This window comes from Sardina pilchardus, chromosome 1 (assembly GCF_963854185.1).
Source record: "Sardina pilchardus chromosome 1, fSarPil1.1, whole genome shotgun sequence".
Lineage (NCBI taxonomy): Eukaryota > Metazoa > Chordata > Actinopteri > Clupeiformes > Clupeidae > Sardina > Sardina pilchardus.
The window spans coordinates 8,946,666-8,969,020 of record NC_084994.1 but is presented as its reverse complement, the minus strand read 5'-3'; the positions used below and the strand labels follow the sequence as shown (position 1 = coordinate 8,969,020).

The 22,355-nt window shown below is 41.4% G+C and overlaps 1 protein-coding gene across 1 annotated transcript in view; it reads right to left on the bottom strand.

Moving 5' to 3' along the window:
* LOC134080071 (NACHT, LRR and PYD domains-containing protein 3-like) overlaps nt 1-22,015 on the bottom strand; it is a 110,994-nt gene extending 88,979 nt beyond the window's left edge. Inside the window, exons 1-10 of the mRNA XM_062536581.1 lie at nt 21,957-22,015; nt 17,645-17,784; nt 17,245-17,352; nt 16,453-16,566; nt 15,106-15,338; nt 13,026-14,877; nt 12,099-12,269; nt 9,361-9,531; nt 8,368-8,541; nt 31-77 (exon numbers count right to left, since the gene is read on the bottom strand). Coding sequence (XP_062392565.1) covers nt 31-77; nt 8,368-8,541; nt 9,361-9,531; nt 12,099-12,269; nt 13,026-14,877; nt 15,106-15,338; nt 16,453-16,566; nt 17,245-17,352; nt 17,645-17,760 — 2,986 coding nt within the window. The 5' untranslated portion in view covers nt 17,761-17,784; nt 21,957-22,015. The remainder of the gene's footprint in view (nt 1-30; nt 78-8,367; nt 8,542-9,360; nt 9,532-12,098; nt 12,270-13,025; nt 14,878-15,105; nt 15,339-16,452; nt 16,567-17,244; nt 17,353-17,644; nt 17,785-21,956) is intronic.
* Between the last annotated feature and the right edge of the window lie 340 nt (nt 22,016-22,355).

The window sequence follows — 22,355 nt, the reverse complement described above, 5'->3', positions numbered from 1 at the left end:
ATACTGAAAAAAAAACAATTAATAACTTACATCTCCGCAAACGTGGTCGTGCTCTGCTCACAGAAGCATGGTCAGTTCTGTAAGAAAAGCAAAATGTCACACACATTTACCATTTCACAGATGTCAGTTTGTGAAATACTGCTGATTTGATGCTGTCTAACTCATGTAATGGTGCACTGTCACTTTAAGAGCATTGTGCACGATTAGTTCTCAGTGATCTTTGCCATCTCATATACAGCCTATGGCTAGTGCTGTGCCTATGTCTTTGTCATCTCATATACAGCCTATGGCTAGTGCTGTGCCTATGTCTTTGTCATCTCATATACAGCCTATGGCTAGTGCTGTGCCTACAGATGGTACGGGTTGAGAATGCTCCTTTCTTTCCCGCACATCGGGACTCCCGAAGCATCGGGACTTTAATTAAAACTGCAACCGCAAGGGGGCAACATAAGACCGCCTTAATAAAATGAAGGTTCGGCTCATACCGGAAAACACGGAAAAACCCGAAGACACCGCGCTGGTGACAAGCGGAGAAAAGAGACATCACGCTCGGCATGTCAGATTGCAGTTTCAGAGTTTTCGAATGTTTTACAGCGTACCTCACAGCTGGCTCTCTCACTCGACGTAGCCTATAACTCAGTCAGTCCAGCAGAGATGCCAGAGCAACGTTTTGGTCAATGGAGAGGGAGAGAAATGCTCCGCATATCCGTCTCATTTAATCCGTCTCATTTAATCATTAAAATGAAGGTGATGACTGGCGAAATTATAATCAAACGACGTTTCAATAAACCATTGTTGAAATTAATGAAAATGGCTTTAGAAGCCCTCAATTCAACCTGAAAGACTCGATATAGGCAACCTTAGATTAATTCATTAATTCATTACGGTTAGGCTACAAGACCGCATTTCCGTGAATAGGCTATTATTGTCAAGGCGAAGACGAAAGAGATGGACAAGATGGACATTTAGGCTACATTTATGCTAGGAATACTTAGAAATGTGTAGGCCTATAGGCTATTTTAAAACGGAGGCATGTTCATTTTAACCGGCGACGCTGGGTAGCTTACCCAGCACTTTATCACAGATTTTGTCCCCACCACTTTTGACAACTGAAAATAAAATGTATTTAACAGAAATATCTTTAATAGGCCTACATGCCTATCATGTCACTTTACTTATAACCGTAGGCTACATGCATGGAGAAGATCGCGCATTTTGTAACATTGTAACAATGCATGGTCAGATATGCGATAGGGCAGTGAGGGTGATTCATTGTAACCATCGACTAGTAGGCCTAGCTCCGCAAAAGAAGTTTCTAGCAACTTAGAATATATGGATCTCGTTATGCATGTTCATGTTGATTCAGAGATAGACATAGACTACCGTGGGCTACTGTGCGTCAATATAACAGCATTTTATCATGTGGTGAATTAATGACTAACGTCAGTTTAACATGTCAGAACTTTTGATCGGCGTTTCAAGTGCATGCCGCGAATAAATGAACTCGACTGACTGAATCCTTTATATTTCTTGGCTAAGTGCGAAGAGATTGACACTCGAACTGTGGCGTAACTGGTTGAGGCATCTTAATCATACGTCAGCGACCGGGGTTCAAAACTTACTCTACGAACCTCCGGAACCCATTAAGACAAGAGGCATTATTTTATTAAAAAGTTTTGCGATTTTTTTATGATTGCGATGTCTGCTGAAAAGAAAAGTTAATAGGCTATGTGAATTCGTGGTTCAGCGCGCGCGCACACACACACACACACACACACACACACACACACACACACACACACACACACACACACACACACACACACACACACACACACACACACACACACACACATTTTACATTTACATAATAGGGCTCGGGCACACGCCTTGTAGGAATATCGCCGCCATTTGGTAGCGCACTGAACGTAATATCCATTCATTCAGATGCTCAAGACAAGAAGCAGAAATATAGTAGCGATTTATTCTTTTCCTCTTGCGATCGTGGGTTGCACTGTTACACCCCACTACACAGCAACATACTACCAAGAAGGCAAAAACTAAGTAACAGGAACACACTAAAAGGCGGGAGTAAATCCATAGTAGGCCTAGGCTAATCCATAGTAAACTAAGGACTGAAGCTGCCAATGTGGCTGTGCCCGCGAAGTTTTGATGTTATGATCCCGAGCCCTAGTGTCAGGAAGTGTCTGTCGAGAGAGAGGGGGGAGGGAGGCAATCGTCCTCAATGCCGCATATAGGTAGGCTATAATGTCTAGTGAACTGGTTAGACAAGTGTGGGGGAGGGGGAATGACCGCACAAGACAATTGCTCTTCATGAAATGGGTCTAACAGACGTTTGTCGATGTTTAAACGTAGCCTACTACATCACTTGCGAAATCGGACGTGGCACATAGAATTATTAGGCTACTGGATTTAATATAGCATAGACTTTGTTCATCCTATATTAGCCTATATTAAAATGTAATGTGCTGCGGGGAAGCATTGGGGAAGTCAGTTTAAGTTGTCCTGTAACAATTTGCCTCTTATTATAATCAAGAGTATGCAGCCACTACGCACATAATAGTCTAGGTTTACGGATGCGAGCAACGCCATGCAAAAGAAGGCCTTAAGTTAACGGACTGAAGGCCTGTTTACATGTCAAACATGCATTACATCTAAGAAACGAAAAACACAAATCATGTATTGTGTCGTAAACAGTTAATGACTTCGTGGCCACTATGCGCAACTGCATCGCGCAGTGAGCTGAAGGATAGGAGGACCGACACTTATTAACACAAAGCTTTGTAAAGCACTAACAACCACCCCTCAAAGTTCATTGTCCATAAGTCCAAACAATAAGTATAAAAATCCGACAATCCAAAACGATAACGAGATCTCCCAGAAACGAAAAACAAGTTTGTTGAGTAGCCTAGTCCTTCCAACAATCTCAGCTTTTGCGTTTGTTAGATAAAAGGCATTCTGTCCTGCTGTATTCCAATGAGAAAAAATCATCCACAAGGTAGGCTAATGCTAGAAGTATACTCGACGCACCCGACCTGTCGCGCGACAATGTGACGTCAAAATGACGTAATTTCCTGTGTCGCAAGCCACATTTCAGCCGCGCGCCGACCTGTCGGACACTGAACATTTTTTATCAGCCGCGCGCGCCAACCTCGCACGACAACTAGGAAGAGATTGAAGCCAAGCTCACGGAGCCAGTGTCCTTATACAGTCATCAACCACATAAACCACATTCAGGCATTATCATATAGCCTATCCAACATCTTAAATAAGCCCATTCATTTTAAAAACGACTGTAGTCATGAAGTTTGAATAATAGTAAGTTTGAAAAGTGGGAAGTTAACTTGGCTAGGCTGCAGCGAGAGTTGCCGTTTGGATGACTGATTTGTTTACAGTCGTGAACTACGTTGGATAAGTTAACGAAGTTACCAGTGAGAGTTGCAACAGGAGGATATTAGGGGGAAATGACTAGGACCGAGGCACATAAGTATTCCAGCAAAAGGTAAGGAAGAGATTTATTTTCAACCGAAGGATATCTGCTAGACCTAAAAAAATATATATATCTTTCCATTTAGGGAGATTACACAAGCTCATCTCATAAACGAGATAGTAGGCTAATCCTTCAGTTGTGCAAGCTAAGTCTGAAATATCAGCAAAGAAGCTAGTTGCTACTGCCATTAACGTCAATGGATACCGTGCCTCCGTTCAGGAGAATAGGCTACTGCAAATTGTGTCGCGACTACCACGCGCAAGTATACATGGTTACAACGTTCCCCGTGACGTCAACATGTCGCACGACAAGTCGGGTGCGTGAACTGTACCGGGGCCTTAAGGGTCACGGTAATGCAGCATGCAGGAATCTATATACGCACAAAACGAATGAATGGGTTATATCGGCCAAAACGAATGAATGGGTTGGGAGAGTCGTCTGGCTGTGTCAGCAGACTGCAGTCGGTCTCGAGGGGTTAAATAGCGCACGTACTTGAATTTTAATCTGAAGAAGACCACACGAAAATAAAATCAAATTAAAAAAAAGAAGGATTTCAAGTGTGCGAACCTTTTTCCATTTTTTTTATGATTTAGCCTACTCTTGTTCTGCACCTTGACCTGGGATGTGCACAAACTTTTTTACTACACTTGAATTTTAAACCAACTCTTCTCTAGCCTATATCCTATAGCCATACTTTAATAATCAGATGTTATGCTCATTTTTGTAGGCTACACCTCACCGGCAAGCACGCACGCAAATGCTGCTTTTGCACATCTACAATATTGGCCAGGCTATATAGAATAGGCTTTTAGGACTGTATTTTGCCTTCGTGCAACTTTAGTTGTGCTCAATCTAAATTATTGTCAGTAAGGATAGGTCATATTACCAAATGGCGAACTTCGAAAATTATTTAGGATATAGAGCCGTGTCCATTACGCATGCAGTTATTTTTTAGGCTATTGTTTTATTTGAGTGTTTTTGTCTACCATGGCAAACATAGTTGAAACGTTCGCTCTAAACTTATGTATTTCCAATCGGCTTTCACAAAACCGATGAGGTCCAGATCTCAGTGGCCTCATAGCTGCCTACAGCCATGCATAGTAAGCCTAATGATAGCCTAATAGTTATGACATTAATAGCCTATTAATGACCTCATGTCGGAATGGCACGTTGTTTGAAAAAAAAAAAGTTAAATAGGCCTAGGCCAGGGGTCGGCAACCCAAAATGTTCAAAGAGCCATTTTGGACCAAAAAAACAAAAAACAAATCTGTCTGGAGCCGCAAAAAATGAAAAGCCTTATGTAAGCCTGAAGGTAGCCTAACACAGGCTGTAAGTGTATATTATCTATATTAGCCTACTATCAAAATGACTACGTAGCTACAACGAGGCTACACAATGAGCTTTCATGATTAAATGTGTTTCCCTACAGCGCATCTCGGAGAGAATGACACACCACGTGACTATACTCCGCTGGTGCTTTAAGTTCAACTTCGTGTAATCACCATCCGTGAACCGTTGTTTTCCACGTTTTAATATCTCTCAGGTTGCAACAACATTTCTCCAGAAGTAGGCTACTGCAATCGCACTTTTTCTCTCAGTCCCAACTGGGTAGTCGGCTGTAAATGTAGCATGCCTTCCCTGAAAATGTCTTTCTAAATATCTCTCTTTTTGTTGTTCGCCAACTTCTCATTACAAAGCAAGCAAACATGCAGGCAATCCTTCCGTAATGGCAATGAAAGCAAATGATTCGGTCCATTCTGCATTCAAATTCTCATCGGCTATCTTTCTCTTTTTCCCTTTGGGATCCATGGCATGGCCATGGTGACACCCGCCGGTTTGTTTACAACCACAGCCACCTGCATGGCACGGCGCCGCCCTGAAACGTGTGTCGCAGGCTATCAGATCTTCGCAGAAATGTTGAACTTTAATATTTATTATGCACATTTTTACAACATTGGTAAACGTTAAGAATGTTTGTCCTGATACAGAAACCATATTAAAACTAACAAACAAAAATCCCCCCATTCATTTTCATACATTTTTGAAGACGGTCAGGGAGCCACCAGGGTTGCGCTAAAGAGCCGCATGCGGCTCCAGAGCCGCAGGTTGCCGACCCCTGGCCTAGGCCTACCGCCGAGTGGGGATATGTCGGAATGAACAGCGGATACCAGCTGGGTTGTAAAACATTACTGTATTCGTTGATCTTATCGATGCAGTCCTTGCGGCCACTTCTCCCCATCGTAGGAAAACCTTCACGTTGTGTGGCAGTGCTTGCTTGCCCTTCGATCCATCCCAGTTGGTGGTTTTGCACCTGTCCCTGAGTTATAGTCTGCGCTTATGCTCTAACCAAAGAAGCACCTGCAGCAGTGCTTATGGCAAGGCTATTAACACCTGTCACTGAGCTATGGACAAGCAGTTATGCTCGAAAATTATCATTATAACAGACACACCTAATTGTATGGCTCTATGTTTAAACACATCAAATTAGCAAGCATTTCCGCAGCAACGTTTGCTTTCTTTTTCTGTCAGTCCGCGGTTGCTTGGTCAATTGCGCAGCAAATTATCAGATCACCGGACCTAATTTCACTCCATGTCTCGCGGACCAGCAGCAGTCTCCACGTTTCGCGGCCCATAGTTTGAGAAACGCTGCATTAAAGTGTCATTAGGTTGTAGGCTATATGTTTAGTGATTTCTTTGTGTGTTTTTCATTGTAGTGTGTGTGCATTGAGTAGTTCCTTAAAATACGGAACAAAGAGCGTGCGTCCCGTAGGCCTATCTGTTCAATACGGAAGAAGACTAACTATTACTTATATATTTCTTATAACGAAACGCGAAGAAAAAATACGAGGACTGACCATCTCGTTTCTCCGCGTTTCCCCCAATACCATGGCGACAAAGAGAAATAAATATGATTTGACATTTAAGCTGATTGCTGACAAATTTGACACACAATTCGGGAGAAGCAGCGGACAGGAGCGCCACCACAAGCAAGCACTTCTAGCCCAAATTAACATGGCAACGTTGCCTATGACTAAAGTGTCTAAGTAGGCTAGTCCTACTAATATTACATTTGATTGGTAGCATGTTTGTAGCGCGCCAGTTTACCCATCCCCTACATCAAAACAGCTTAGAATCAATCAAAGAATCAGCTGTGTCGTCGTTAGGCTGTAGGCGATTTTCTATAACCATTTTCATTCATTTCAACAATGGTTCATTGAAACGTTGTTTGAATAATTTCGCCAGTCATCACCTTCATTGTAATGATTAAATGAGATTAAGGAGTCGACTATTGACGGAGATGCGGTCTTCATTATTTTGAAATGCGGGATGAAACTTTCTGCCACCTGGTGGTTGTTTGGGTACATTGCCTTAGCCTCGAAAAAAATCGGCTTGACGGCCTGCGGGATCTCTTCGGGAGTCCCGCGGGAGAAGGTGCATTCTCAACCCGTACCCACTGTATGTCTGTGTCACAGTTTATAAATGGTCAGTAGTGGGAACTATAACTATAACTCTGTTGCCTTCATGATTTACTTTTTAAATGTTCTTGTAAAAAGAATATAAAATATAAAGCCAGTTGGAACCTGCCACACTCTCTCTCTCTCCTGTGCGTTAGAGCACGTTCCCAATTAAATGGAGTAGCATAACGTTCAAGCTGCAAAGTCATGAGTACAGCGCTAGAGCACGTTCCCAATTAAATGGAGTAGCATAACGTTCAAGCTGCAAAGTCATGAGTACAGCGCTAGAGCACGTTCCCAATTAAATGGAGTAGCATAACGTTCAAGCTGCAAAGTCATGAGTATAGCGCTAGAGCACGTTCCTATTTAAATGGAGTAGCATAACGTTCAAGCTGCAAAGTCATGAGTATCATGAGTAACATGCTGTTTTGACATAGACATTGTAAACATTCTCTAAGAAAAGTGAAAAGCAGTTTGTAATATGTCGGATTGGCCATAACTACTTTTATCATCATAGCATTACTAAGAGAAGGTGAGGTTTTTGTTTTATTTAATGAACCACTCTCTTTAGTTCAACTCAGTTAATAGAACTTTTGAACAGTTAGTGTCCAGAATATGAACAGAAATATCAAGAGGAGGCCTTCAACTGAAGTGCAAAAAACATCTGTACCTCTATCACAAATGTATTTTGAAAATTATATTATGGCTAATAAAAAAATATGTGAATAAATTATCAAGCCTTGCACTATCCCGCAGCACCCCTGAGTATGTGTCACAGCTCACTTTGAGAAACCATGGCATAGTGGGCCGTAGTTTGCCCACCCATGATACAAAGTACTGAAGTAACTCTTTTTCCAGCTCTGCTGTCTTTATCGCATACAAAGACATCCACTTAAGTTGCCACAAGTTAAAAGCCCCGACACTGTCTGTCCTGTACTTAGATTAGTACTGTATAAGTGTCCCGATATACAGAATTATAAGCACCCAGAAAATAGCTCTCTGCTTCTCTGCTCAACTCCCTGTCTTTCTGTAAATCTCACAGCCTGGAATCTGAGAAGTGATCAAATTCGGCAAACAGTGATGAATGTTTGTGGCAAATTAGTTTCAAATAAGTGGCAAATAAGTTTCTCTGAACAGTTACAAACAAACAGAAAACTATTTGCAAAGGTTCATTAACATTCCGCCTTGTTTGTGAATTTGACCACACCTCTGTATCCATATTTGCATTACTGGATGTTGCATCAAAAGGTAAAAATGAAAGGTAATACATTTCAGTGTAAAGCAGCTATCACAATACACATTGGAAAATAGGCCACTTCACTCGGTATGAAGAAATAACTAAGGTCTCCACAATGGAGACAATTTCTAAATGTACAACACTGAGTTTCTTTCTGAACATACTTAAGTATCTCTAGTTTACAGACAGGATCCTCCAGTCTAGCAGATAACAGCTTCAGTCCTGATTCTCCAGGATGATTGTAGCTCAGATCCAGCTCTTTTAGATGGGAGGGGTTTGAAGTCAAAGCAGAAGCCAGAAAACCACAACCCTTCTCTGAGATGAGACAATCAGAGAGCCTGAGAGAGAGAGAGAGAGAGAGAGAGAGAGAGAGAAAGAGAGAAAGAGAGAGAGAGAGAAAGAGAGAAAGAGAGAGAGAGAGAGGGGGGTCATTATTACAGTATTAACAGTAATATAATACATTTGATGTGTGTGTGTGTGTTTGTGTGTGTATGGCGGGGATCACACTAGCCAGCGGCAAGCGGCAGGTTTCCTATTGTTTTATTGGTTCGGCAGCGGAACGGTGACAACGCTGGCGTAACGCTAGCGTTGAGCAAACTGTGAGTTGAACTTGGTTCAACTTTGAAGCGCAACGCTCGGCTCGTCACAGTCAGCTTTGGAATGTTTAGGTATTTTAACCAATCAGATTCGTCTAAGGACGTAGCAACAAAGATTGATCTTAGGAACGAGATAGAATGTTTAGATTTATTATTATGGTCTGAGCGCTGCGTTACGCTTGCCGCTGCCGCTTACCGCTGGCTAATGTGATCCCCGCCTAAGTGTGTGTGTGAAAACTAGAAACACATAATCAAAATATCAATAAACTACAATGCTCTAAATACATGTTCAGGCACCCTGTAAAACACACTGTGCTTGGCCTCTGGCCTCGTGCCTAATTGCAAATCACAGCCATGCTAATATCTGCTACTGACGCCACTCTCACTGGTGTCTTATTACTTAATCCACAAACAGATTTAGAAACTCACAATCAGCTCAAGAGTTGGACTACACACATGCAACATGCTTAAGTATGTTCAGTGCTGACCAGTTGATGTTATATTGTCATGATTCCTCTCCCTAATCAAGAAATTTAAGATAATAATAAAATGTATACCCACCTCAATGTGTGTATTTTGCAGTTAAAACTGGACAGTCCTTTAGAGAGAAGCTGAACTCCAGAATCCCCCAGATCATTGTCACTCAAGTCCAGCTGTAGCAGTGAGTTTGGTGATTGTAGAACTGAAGCAACAATCTCACAGGATTTATCTGTGAGTTTACAGTCAGCAAATCTGCAACATTTGACAGCATTATGAAAAAACATATTACACAAAGTTACTTTGAATCAAATTGACTACATTTAGTGAACACATAACATTATACCAGTGTAGTTGATGCAGCATTTAGATGATGATGGCTGATTATTGATTGATTCATGATTCATTTGTTACCTGTAGTGAGGACCAGTCCTTCTGCAGTAACAGTAACAGGTCACATACTGTAGTTACTTGATCATTTACAGTAAGTGTTCTGACTATACAATAGTAAACGCATTCGTTTATTCAAAAGTAGAGTTGTTTGTTTTGGACTGCTTGTTTTGCAATATGACTGGACTGTTGTAACAACTTGTAGGATAGGCCCAATTTAAAATGTTATGCCAACATGTTACATGTGTAACTGGGAGGATAACAAGGGTGTGTATAAAATATACCAAGTGTTAATAAATTATTTTAGTATCTCAAAATGGAGTAACAAATTCGTAAAGGTAAGAACAATTGAACAATTAAATAAGTTACAATTCAGAACCACTAGCCTAGATGGAATCCCATTTTCTGACATTCTGCAATTTCAATAGGATAAACATCACTTACAACAACTAACGCTAACTAGGCCTAGTCCGTGTTGCCTTTTATACTAGGTCACTTTTTTTTTTTTTTTTTAAACAACCTGTAGCCTACCGTACGTAGGCTACCTTTAGGTGACACACAACAAACATTTACACCAGACCCAGCAGCGGAGAGTGGTCACTGGCTGTCAGGGAAGACGCGAGGCGACCGTCGCCATGAGAACCGCTTTGAGTTGGGAACGATGGCTGGCTGCGCGTGGTGAGCTTCCAGGATAACGGTTTTCGCTGGAGGCTTTTCCATTGACGTCCACCAAGTTGTAACGTTAATCTCACTATGGCGAACATTCCCTATCTCTGTCCTTCCCTATCTACTGCAAACAGATCCCAAGACTGATTCCAGACTAACGGGTGTGTGTTACAAAATACTCTCTTACCGATCTAGTTAGCACTAGCAGTTAGATACCGATTCAGCTACCAAATGACTTCAACGTTCAAGTTAACTTCACTCAAAGAACTGTCACGGCTACTAACCTCCACAATGTCGACTCATCCGACTATTGCCAAAATAATACTTGACTATCGACCTCCGTGGCTGTATCATCCAACTACACTGATCTGTTATGACAGCTTGTAACATTTTAGCAACTTTTTCACACGAGTGTCAAAACCGTGTAGCCTATTTCTAGCTTCACTTCTTCTCTCTGTTTTTTCAACTGCCCTGGTTGCTAAGCAGCGACGTCATCCGACCACCACAGTCACGTGAATGTACATTCTCTCTTGTTACATTTTAACACTCCACAACAAAACTAGGCTACCAGCATGTTCCATGCTCCATGTGTAACCTCACAAAACCAATTATTTTTCGACAACACATGCATGCATACGTCAAGTCATGTTAATCTGCTAAGGAGCAGAGTGTAGGCTATCCTAACATCAGAGACTGATAGCCTTTAAACATGACATGGGCATGGCCATAGATAAAAATCGCACTGTTGAAACAAGTGCAACACACAGCAAATAGCCTCTGAATTATAAGGTCCATAGAAAGTTCCCCACGTATAAGTTCCACATTACTTCAGTTATGAAGCATTTAAAGCAACATTAACGCCTGTGAGGTGGTCACACCAAATCCAAGACTTGTCTCGCACAGCAACCTGCCAACATAACGATGGTGGGAACCCTGGACACAATGCCATTGTCAGAAGCATATGATAGGCCATATTATCATGCACTGCATCCTATGGGTTCAAATGCCTAAATTAACATGATGCACACTTCCATTTCCGTGAATAAATGTAATTTTTATTTTCATGTGCAATGTGCAATGAGAGCTTCTCTGTTCACTGTTAATGGAATTTCATTCGACCCAATAGAGATAGTGGGAGAAGGCAGGATGGCAGCAAAGCTGACATCTATGCTGGGCAGTGAGCGTCACCCAATGCACGTCACTCTGACAACACTGAGCAGCTGTTTCAGTGACAGGCTGCTACACCCTGTGTGTATTAGGAAAGACATCGCCAGTCCTTACTGCTGTTAGATTGTACAATAAGCACCGTCCCGACAGAGCACAAGGCACTTTAGAAATACTACAGCTGCACCTTTTTATACAGTTCTTATACATTGGATTAGGACAGGTTATCCTTGTTGTTGTATGTACAGTATTTATTTATCTATTTATTATGTATTTTAGCATTAGTGCAGGCTGATGAGATTGTCTGGTATGTGATAATGGTTGTACATAGTGGTTGTGCTTTCCCCACATGTGCTCGAACAGGTATAGTGGAGGGGTGCATGCCCAAGGAATGTGTACTGTTGTATGTTGCATGTCTTACAGATGTACTGTTGTATGTGGGGAGAGGGGGTGTCTGGAAGTCTTATTTTTTCCTTTCCTTCACTGTCTGGACGATGTAACAATGCAAATTTCTCCTTTGGGAGACAATTAAAGGATTATCTCATCCTATCTTATCTTATCATGATAACGGTCCTTTACAAGCATGTCTGACTAACACCAACCTTAAGGTCTGCAGTTTGCAGTTAGGACTAGACAGTCCCTTAGAGAGGAGATGTACTCCAGAATCTCCCAGGTCATTGTGACTCAGGTCCAGCTCTATCAGGAAGTTTGGTGACTGTAGAACAGCAGCCACAATTCCACAGGAGTTCTCTGAGAGTTTGCTTTCAGCAAGTCTGCATAACAACATGAAAACACAAACAACAAACATATAAAATATTGCAGAAATGGATAAAAGGGATACAAAGTGCTCCGATAAATCAACACAATCATCATTTCAAATTACACACACACACACACACACACACACACACACATACACACACAATGTGTGTGTGCGCGTGGTTACATCCCAGACAGTCCCACTGCTCATGTCAGCCTGGGAAGTTGTGGACTACATGGCAGTGAGAGCTGCTCCAAGCCACTCATCGTCTCTCGCTTTCCCTCACTTCTCTCTCAGTGCAGTAGAAACAAAGCGCAGCCTCGCCAGACTAATGTTCAATCTTAAAAGATTGAGTTTAGTATGGTGAAAACCAGACTACTGTCCACCACCTTGCATTTTCAAAAGATTGAAAACGGTCAAGACTTGTTTTTAATTTTACAAACTTCTGTTTTAAAATGGACATTACACATCAACCTGCACTTCTCTAAAAGGTCTGCCATAAACCAAAACCCTTTTAAAGTGCACCAGAGTGGGCGTGGCCAAATTAACCAATTACCCACACCTACACATTTGCACAAGCTCATTAGTGTGCTATTCTACAGAAATAATACACATCAATGGGCTCCTTATAAGACAAAAAATCCAAATTCAAATTTGCTAACAGGTTAATCAGGATTCACCCCAGCTAGTAGTAGGCTAGTGATTTCATTATAACAACATTAGATTTAGTCACTTTAATTATAACACAGTCTCTCCATCAGAAACTCACCGTGCCTTTCTGCAGCACCTCACAGCTGGGATCAGTCTCCTGCGTCCCTCATCTGATGTGTTGTATTTTTTCAGGTCAATCTCATCCAGCACATCCTCAGACATCAGAAGCATGTGGGCCAGTGCTGAACAGTGGGCAGGAGATAACTTCTGTTTGATGTTCTTTGGTGATGACAGGTATGTCTGAATTTCTTGGTGCATGGAATCATCATTCATTTCAAATAAGCAGTGGAAAAGATTGATGCACCGTTCAGGAGAGAGACCTTCTCTGTTGAGTTTCTTCATGTACTGACATGTTTCCTTAATACTATGGGAACTGTTGTGTGTGTTGCTCAGTAGACCTTGCAGAAGTCTGTGATTTCTCTCTACAGAAACGCCCATAAGGAAACGAAGGAAGAGATCCAGGTGTCCATTCTGGCTCTCCAAAGCCTTATCAACTGCACTCTTAAGTAAAACATGCAAGTTGTCTTGAGGTTTTAACCCTAGTGCCGATTGAAAAGAATATAACACTGATGGATTGAGTTCATCTCTACGTTCATCACTGAAGAGGGATTTCAATGCCTCATGGTCCTCAGCCAAAAATGAGTGAAACACAAACACAGCTGCCAGAAACTCCTGGACACTAAGATGCACAAAGCAGTAGACCTTCTTATTTTGAGATTCCACAGGTTCTGTCTTGAAGATCTCAGTGCACATACCAGAGTACACCGAGGCTTCATTGACATCAATGCCACACTCTCTCAGGTCTTCCTCATAAAACATAAGGTTGCCGTTATCCAGATTCTTGAAAGCCAGTTCTGCTAGCTTCAGTAAAATGTTTCTCTGAGATTCCAGAAGTTTCTTTGTATCTGTTTCAGGTCCACTCTGATACTTCTGATCCTTTCTTGTGGTTTGGATGAGCAAGAAGTGTATGAACATCTCAGTCAGCGTTTTGGGAATGTCTCTGATGTTTTTCCTTTCCAGCATCTGCTGAAGTACAGTAGCTGCAATCCAACAGAAGACTGGAATGTGGCACATAATATGGAGACTCCTGGATGTTTGAATGTGTGAAGTGATTCTGTTGGCCAGACTCTCATCACTGATTCTCTTCCTGAAGTATTCTTCCTTCTGTTTGTCATTGAATCCTCGTACTTCTGTTACCTGGTCGATGAACTGAGCAGGAATCTGACTGACTGCAGCTGGTCTTGAGGTTATCCAGATGAGTGCAGAGGGAAGTAGAGTTCCCTGAATCAGGCTCGTCATCAGAACATCCACTGATGATGTGTGTTTCAAATCAGACAACTCAGTGTTCTGCTCCAGGTTTAGAGTCAACCGACTCTCATCCAAACCATCAAAGATGAACACAACCTGACAGTCTTTGTATCCTTCACCATCATTCAGCTCCTTCAGCTCAGGGTGGAAGTCAAGCAGGAGCCTGTGAAGACTGTACTGATCACTCCTAACTAAATTAAGCTCACGTAAAGAAAGGGGAAACATAAAATCTATATTCTGATTGGCTATCCCATTTGTCCAGTCAAGAATGAACTTCTGAACTGAGACAGTTTTTCCAATTCCCGCAACACCCTTGGTCATTACAGTTTTGATGTGCTTCTCCTGTCCAAGTAAGGGCTTGAAGATGTCGTTGCAGTTGATTGGTGTGTCTTCTGTGGATTGAGATCTGGAAGCTGACTCTACCTGCCAAACCTCATGTTCCTTATTCACCCCTTCACTCTCTCCCTCTGTTATGTAGAGCTCTGTGTAGATCTTATTGAGGAGTATCTCAGCTCCTGGTTTGATGATGCCTTCAGAGATGTTCTCAAACCTCTTCTTCAGACTGGCTTTGTGATTCTTTATAACTCTCCTCAGGTCCTCATCTGTTTACAAATGACAAAACATTAAAAAGTCATAATAAAAGTCAATAATAAAATGTGTGTGTGTGTGTGTGTGTGTGTGTGTGTGTGTGTGTGTGTGTGTGTGTGTGTGTGTGTGTGTGTGTGTGTGTGTGTGTGTGTATGTGTGTGTGTGTGTGTGTGTGTGTGTGTCTGTGTGTGTGTGCATATGGTGCTTAACCGTGCAAAGTGTAAGTCAATAGTGATATTCACCTTGTGTGCCCTTATCCGTGTGTTCATCCAGAGGAGGTTGTAGAGGAGGTTGGGTTCTGCATGTCTTTCCACACTGGGGACAGGTTTGGTCTCCTGGTAGTCCAGGCTGCTCCCAGTAGCTGCTGATGCACTGCCTGCAGAAACTGTGTCCACAGGTGGTGATGACTGGGTCCCTCAGGACCTGCTCACACACTCCACACCTGCACTGATCCTGGGTCAGATCAGCACTTAATCTGCAGGAACATCAGACAAAGAACACTTGGACTAATACACTAATTGCTCCTCAGATTGGATCAGCTCCGAACTGCATAGACATGGGATGAGATAATCAAATTCTCATCTGTGTGTGTGTGTGTGTGTGTGTGTGTGTGTGTGTGTGTGACTAAAATGTGTACTATGCACCTTTATTTTATCTGCACTTGTATCTGTTTCCAGAATTCAATAGAGGGAAGACAGAAGGTCCAGACCACTACTACATTTGAATCGGACTACTTTGTGTACATTTCATTATATTAACTTGTACACTACATATTGAATATTTTTACAGAACAGAACTTAAACAGAATATGTTCATATGAATGTATTTCAGACATCAGCACACAAGAAGCACTAAAATAATCAGTGTCTACAATATATACTGTAAGGCACTCATGGAATCAGTGTATAATCTATAGCTATAATCAATCTAAGTTAATCTATATATAATCAGAACTGACAAACTATGGTCAGTCATTAAACTTTTAAAATTGTACCTCTGCTAGTTGGCATGATAAAGTAATTAATACACTTTATATCCAATCCCCAACTGATTTACAAGGGGCTAAATGCCACATGGTTTCTGCATGTCACCCCTAAACTTTGCATATAATGAGCAAATAGAACACGGAATGCACCAGAATTGGAGTTCTTCAGCAGAACTCAAGCTGAGGAAATCAGGTATTTTTGATCTACTGCAATTACAGTAAGACTATAATTTATTTATTTGTAAAATGGCAGTTAAGAAATCAAATAATTGGAGGCATCTGAATGACATCATGTTAATAAACCATATGTACACTCTATCATATTGATAGTGTGCATATAAGGTGCAATGAGTGTGAGTGTGAGTGTGAGTGTGTGTGTGTGTGTGTGTGTGTGTGTGTGTGTGTGTGTGTAGTCTTGGACATGTGTACTAACTTGTGTTACACGGTCTGCAATGGTGTGGACTAAGCAAGCCAATTGCAAAAAAACCCAGCAAAGTTCCGTTTGATCAGACCTGTTTAAGCGTGTAACAAACTTCCATCCATGTTCCATGTTTGAATCAGTAAATCTCTTCCCTTGCGTTCCATGTAGTATGTAGCTACTCACTCTAGACCTGATGGAGCTGGTCCACTGCTGAAGGTGGGCTTATCACCCATGGACTCTTCACTCTTCATGGACACACAGCTAGGCACTGGAGATGGAGCTCTGTGTGTTTGTGGGCTGGTCACATAAAGAGACACAAGAAACTGAATAACAACTCGTTCATCTGTGGAGTGATTACAGTTGTTGACTTACAGTATGTGACGGGGCGAGTAGCCACAGTAACTGCAGCGAGACTCTGCCTACTGTACTATGAGACGTTTAAATGTGGGTTGATCTGTACATATACAGTGCATATAGAAAGTCATACCCCATTGAAATATACTTTTTTGTCTTAAAGCCTGAAATCAAAACCCATTTTGAAAATTATAAATCCAGTTGTATGTACAACAATACATGCTCCATTCTAGAATGCATCTTGCTCTCTCTCTCTCTGTCTCTCTCTCTCTCTCTCACACACACACACACACACACACACACACACAAACTCACACAGCATCATACAGTACACACACACACCTACAGTACAGTGTATTCCTACCACCAAATGCCATTGTTTTCTAAACACGTACACATCTACATGGTGTCCATCCAGCAGGTTACTTTGCCAGCGTTACTTTGACACTGATGAGAAGCTATGAGCTCTTACATTCACTTTTCTACTAATCTCATCCATCTAATTTCCAAAGTGTGTGTGTGTGTGTGTGTGTGTGTGTGTGTGTGTGTGTGTGTGTGTGTGTGTGAGTGGAATTTTGAATTACACGTGACTGACATGTTCACAGACTAATAACTACTCACTCTAGACCTGATGGTCCACTGCTGAAGGTGGGCATATCACCCATGGACTCTTCACTCTTCAAGGACACACAGCTGGGCACTGGAGATGGAGGTCTGTGTGTCTGTGGGCTGCTTACATGAGGAGACGAGAAACTGAATATTAACTCGTTCCTCTGTGGAGTGATTACAGTTGTTCATACTTACAGTATTATTACAACAATACATGCTCCATTTTAGAATGAATCTCTCTCTCTCTCTCTCTATCTCTCTCTCTCTCACACACACACACACACACACACACACACCAGGATTATTTTTGATTAATGTAATCAGTTTAGGAAGTTTAGTCACAACATAGGCAAGGAATGAAACAAGGTAACAGGTACAGTATGACGTGTACTGCATGTGTGGATTAACTCACCCTCCATCAGAGTGTGTTGGTTTGCTGCTTTGTTGCACACAGCTGTGTGCTGCAGACTCTGGTCTGAGTGTCTCACTGTGACCTGCAGCCTCCTCTCTCTCCTGAGAGACACTCATCCTAGCAGCAGTGGGAGAGTCTCTCTGGGAATGGACATGAGATATGCAGCTTTACATCTTGCTTCATGTGTTTCCACATACTGTAGATTATAGCTGTAGCTAAACACAGGCTCGGACTGACAATCTGTACAGTCGGGCAAATGCCCGGTGGGCCGGTGCACATGTGGGCCGGTGGACTCCGAGATTCTTTTTTTTATTTTTATTTTTTATGGCAAAATGTTTAATTGTTATTTATTTGCGGCCCGTCATGTATAAATTGCTGTAGCCTAACATCATTGCTATGTAGTCCGCTGACAGTTACGGCGGGGTTGGTGCTTCTTTCATTCATAGGCTATCACTCATTGCAAACTCTGTCCGTTATCTAGTGGATTTCATTCAAAGTGAAAGCAGACGGGTTGATCTGCGTTCTGAAGAATGGTTGATGCAAGTGTTCGATGTGTGTGATGCACTAGGCTATTTGTTTCTTAGCAGAAACATTTAGGAAGTTGTTGATTTTTTGTTGGCTTTGCTCGCGTTCGCGTCCAGTTTGACTTGTCAGGATTTTCCGATAATGACTGCAATCTCGTGATGCTGATAGCCTATATTGACTTTTATTTTCTGTGCGTGTAAACTAGTGTAGGCTACTGTGCTTGAAACTGTGGCAGACTAGCCTAGGCCTACTGGTTTTCATCATTTTAACCACAAAGCCTGTCTACAGGTATACTAAATTGTTTAGCACCTTGTCATTTCGCGTTTGTCCAGCCGTTCACCTCCGTGCGCCCCATTCATTTTGTCATTCAAAACATATTTCGGGATAGTAGTAGTAGGCTACTATGCGAAAACGTATGATGATAGTAGGCTACTAAGAGATTAACACTTTAGCATGCTTGGCAAACATCAGTCTTGTACATAATATTGAGATAAAGTTTTTTGTGGAAAAGTAGCCTATTTAAAGGCACAGTCTGCATTTTAATCCTATAGCTCTCCATCAGTGTGTGCGCAATTGTAAAACTATGATGCCTAGCCTACACAATCCTGGCATAGTAGCCTACAGTATAACAGGCCGACGATTTATTGTAGGAGGAGAGGTGTAGGACATGTTACTTTAGAAGGAGAGGGAGTGGTGCAATTTGATTTTCTATGGAACTTACTGTAAATAAATATCAACAACCTTCAAGCAACCTCTTCAATCAGCATCAATATCAATAGGCCTATATGGTTCATAGGCTATTGTACAAGACTAGAGGACTGCAAGGGGGCAGGCTATATATTATCATCAAGTAGGCCTATACTAAATAATGTAGTCCAAATTAGAACTTTATGTTGGTTTAAGTTCAAACAAAACATGTCATGAACTGAGAAAATCCATGGTTCTACATCATTGTTGGCAAAATGATCATGATAGCCTCAGCCAAAGCTGGTTTAGAGTAGGCCTAGCTACTTTGCTCCATTATAAATGAGTTTTCTTTAGGCCTTATAGACTATATTGCAATATGCTATAATGTTTGAAACATGTAGGCCTATCTCAATTTATCAATAATTCTCATAAAAGTCATCAGATGTCGTCATTTAAGGGGTTATTTTTTTTTAAATGTTCTCCCGGGGGGGCATGCCCCCGGACCCCCCTACTATTTACATTTTGTGAAGTGCACAGTGGCCAACACTATAATACCTGAACTATACACTTCAGTATACACTATAGCAGCGGTTCACAAACTTCTCCCCCCACGCCCACCTCCTACAGTACATCCTTATTTGGCATTGGTGGGCCGGTCCAGGAGAAAAATGCCAGGGCCCAATTTTGTTCCCAGTCCGACCCTGGCTAAACATGAACTGCTATCCTTGTTTTCTGACAAGAAGACACAGAACAAGAAGATAACAAAAGAAGCTCAACATATGCAGCTGTAATATCAGTATTTCAGTATTTTTTTAGAAAAACAAATGTCTTGAATAAAAATGTTAGGATGTAGGGCAAGTGTAATTCATCAGTACAGATTGAGGTCCTTAAAATACACAACAAAAACCACATAGGCCTACTATATATATATATATATATATAGTAGGCCTATGTGTTTTTTGTTATTTTTTTATATATATATATATATATATATATATATATATATATTTTTTTTTTTTGTGGATAGGCTTGACTGGCCTACACAGAATCCTGACCTAAATCCAATAGAACCCTTTTGGGATGAATTAGAGCAAAGAATGAGGTCCAACATCAGTGTGTGACCTCACAAATGTGCTTCTGGAAGAATGGTCAAAAATTCCGGTAAAACACACTCCTAAACCTTGTGGAAAGCCTTCACTTAAGTTCATCTGCCAGCCAAGGCAGGTGCCCAAATACTTGTGGCAACTTGTCTCTGCTCTAATTCATCCCAAAGGTGTTCTACAGGCTCCTGGGAAATGTAGTTTACTTAATTAGCTCTCAGTCTCTGCTCTGATTCATCCCAAAGGTGTTCTCAGCTCCTGGGAAATGTAGTTTACTTAATTGGCCTCAGAGGACACGTGTGTAAACGCTTGGCAACACTGTGAACGGTGTGAATATCTCAGTGTTCTTGCAAAGGCTCATGGGAACACAATGAAATGGTGACACCAAGGCATCCCATGTACTGTATGCTGATGACTTGGCCATTCTCTCTCCCAGCAGTGCTGGTTTTCAGCAGTTAGCCTACTGAAAATGTGTTCTGATTATGGGATGAAATATGATGTGCAATACAATACTAAAAAAGTGTTGTTGTGATATGCATAACTAAATGGGAAAAAGAGCTGTGTTTTCCGTATTTCTATTCATCAGGACAATTGTTGGGAGTTTGTAAGAAAACAACTTACCTGGGTCGCTATATATCACAGATCAGATGTCTGATGATGATGACGTATATAGACAGTGTTGCATGCTATACACCCAAATATATTGTCAAGAAAACAGCTTCATGTTCATTTGCCTTATTGGTTCAGTACCTAGGTGGTGCTGAACCACCTGGACTAGTTCAGTCACTTGCTGCTCTGAACACATCAACATGTCTTTTAACTTTATCCCTAAATATTTAATATGGTTTGATATTTTGGACAGCTCTGACTTTTCCTTTTGTACAGTGTGTAGGTGTATGGCCGGACGCACTGTGTGTACCACCAGGCTACTCAACAGTGAGAGAGAGAATTTCCCTCTCTCTGTGTGTGAATTCACTCCCTCATATGAGAATGTTCCTCTCTGTGTGTGTATTCACTCCCTCATGATGAGCTGCTCTCCTGCATTCCACTGCACATTTCATCACTGTGGACGCTCCCTTGCTGAACCGCCTGGACTCGTTCAGTCACTTGCTGCTCTGAACACGTCAACATGTCTTTTCTCTACATATTTAAGTATGAATCCATTTTACTTTTAAAATCTATTCATATACTTTAAAATAATATATTCACATTATCTGTGTCAATGGCAGTGTCTTAGTCCCATGGAGATATTGTGTGTCTTGTAATTCACTCACACTATTATTTGTCTGTGATATATAAGATCAATTCCCTTGGACACCGAGCACATGAGGTTGAGGTGTGGTCATATTATGTCATAAAATATCTGTCCTCTTTCTTCACACAAATGACTGATAAATCTTCCCACACCATGGACACATGCTGTTCTTATTTCCACCCTCCCTATTATCATTTTCATCCTCTCTCATACACCCCCCTTTTTATGCCACACATTTAGATCTCAAAACAGTGAGTTTGATCAAGGAAATACACAAACTGAACAGAAATCAAACTAGAATGTTCTGATACAACCTCCCAGGTGAAAGTCTAATCCTATTGATGCAATACAAAGCAAAATACTGGGGATCATTGATCTTGTCATGCATGTTTAGCTCTTTCTAGAGTATCCAGGAAGAGACAGTTTATAAGGAACTATCAAAACAGCTAGACATCTGCATCTCAGGCATATATGTCAAAACAATAGGTGATGAAGTTGAACTCAGACTTCTTTCTGTGAAGGTCTAATAGATCTCGCATGTTGTTTTATAAAGTCTAACAGCATCATTACTTAGAAATGTATGGCCACTGAGATTGCAATTCCACTCTTACCTATTAATAGGGCCACAAATAGGACTCCATACAAACATTGCATACACCTGTTACATATAGACACCTCCAAACCTCAAGAGAAATGTGAAGAACATCGCCTACAACTGATATTTAGTAAACAAAGAGGAACTTACAGTTTTGAGTTTTGTTCAGTTGTCATTTCCTTGAGTCACAGACGCTCCCTGTACAGAACTAGCTGGACTTGTTCTGCATCAGGAGGTTAAGGTGTATTCCTTCCATCAAGAGCAAAGCAACTCATGTTGTCATGAAGGTTTAACTCTTTCCTCCCCATTCATTTGAGTCTCTTCTAGTTAAAGTCATACAGCATGTACTATTATGAATGACAATAACACCAATGTCAGAATCCAGGTCTCACTCTTCTTCTCTCTTGGTCATCCCTCTAACTTAATGTCCATAAAGTGTATCTACGGTTTGAAACGCAAATACTGTTTCTTCTAGTTATAAATGCATGTACTGTCTGAAGGAAAAAAACACTGATGCTAGAATGAATCAGTGGTGTTGTGTATATTAAT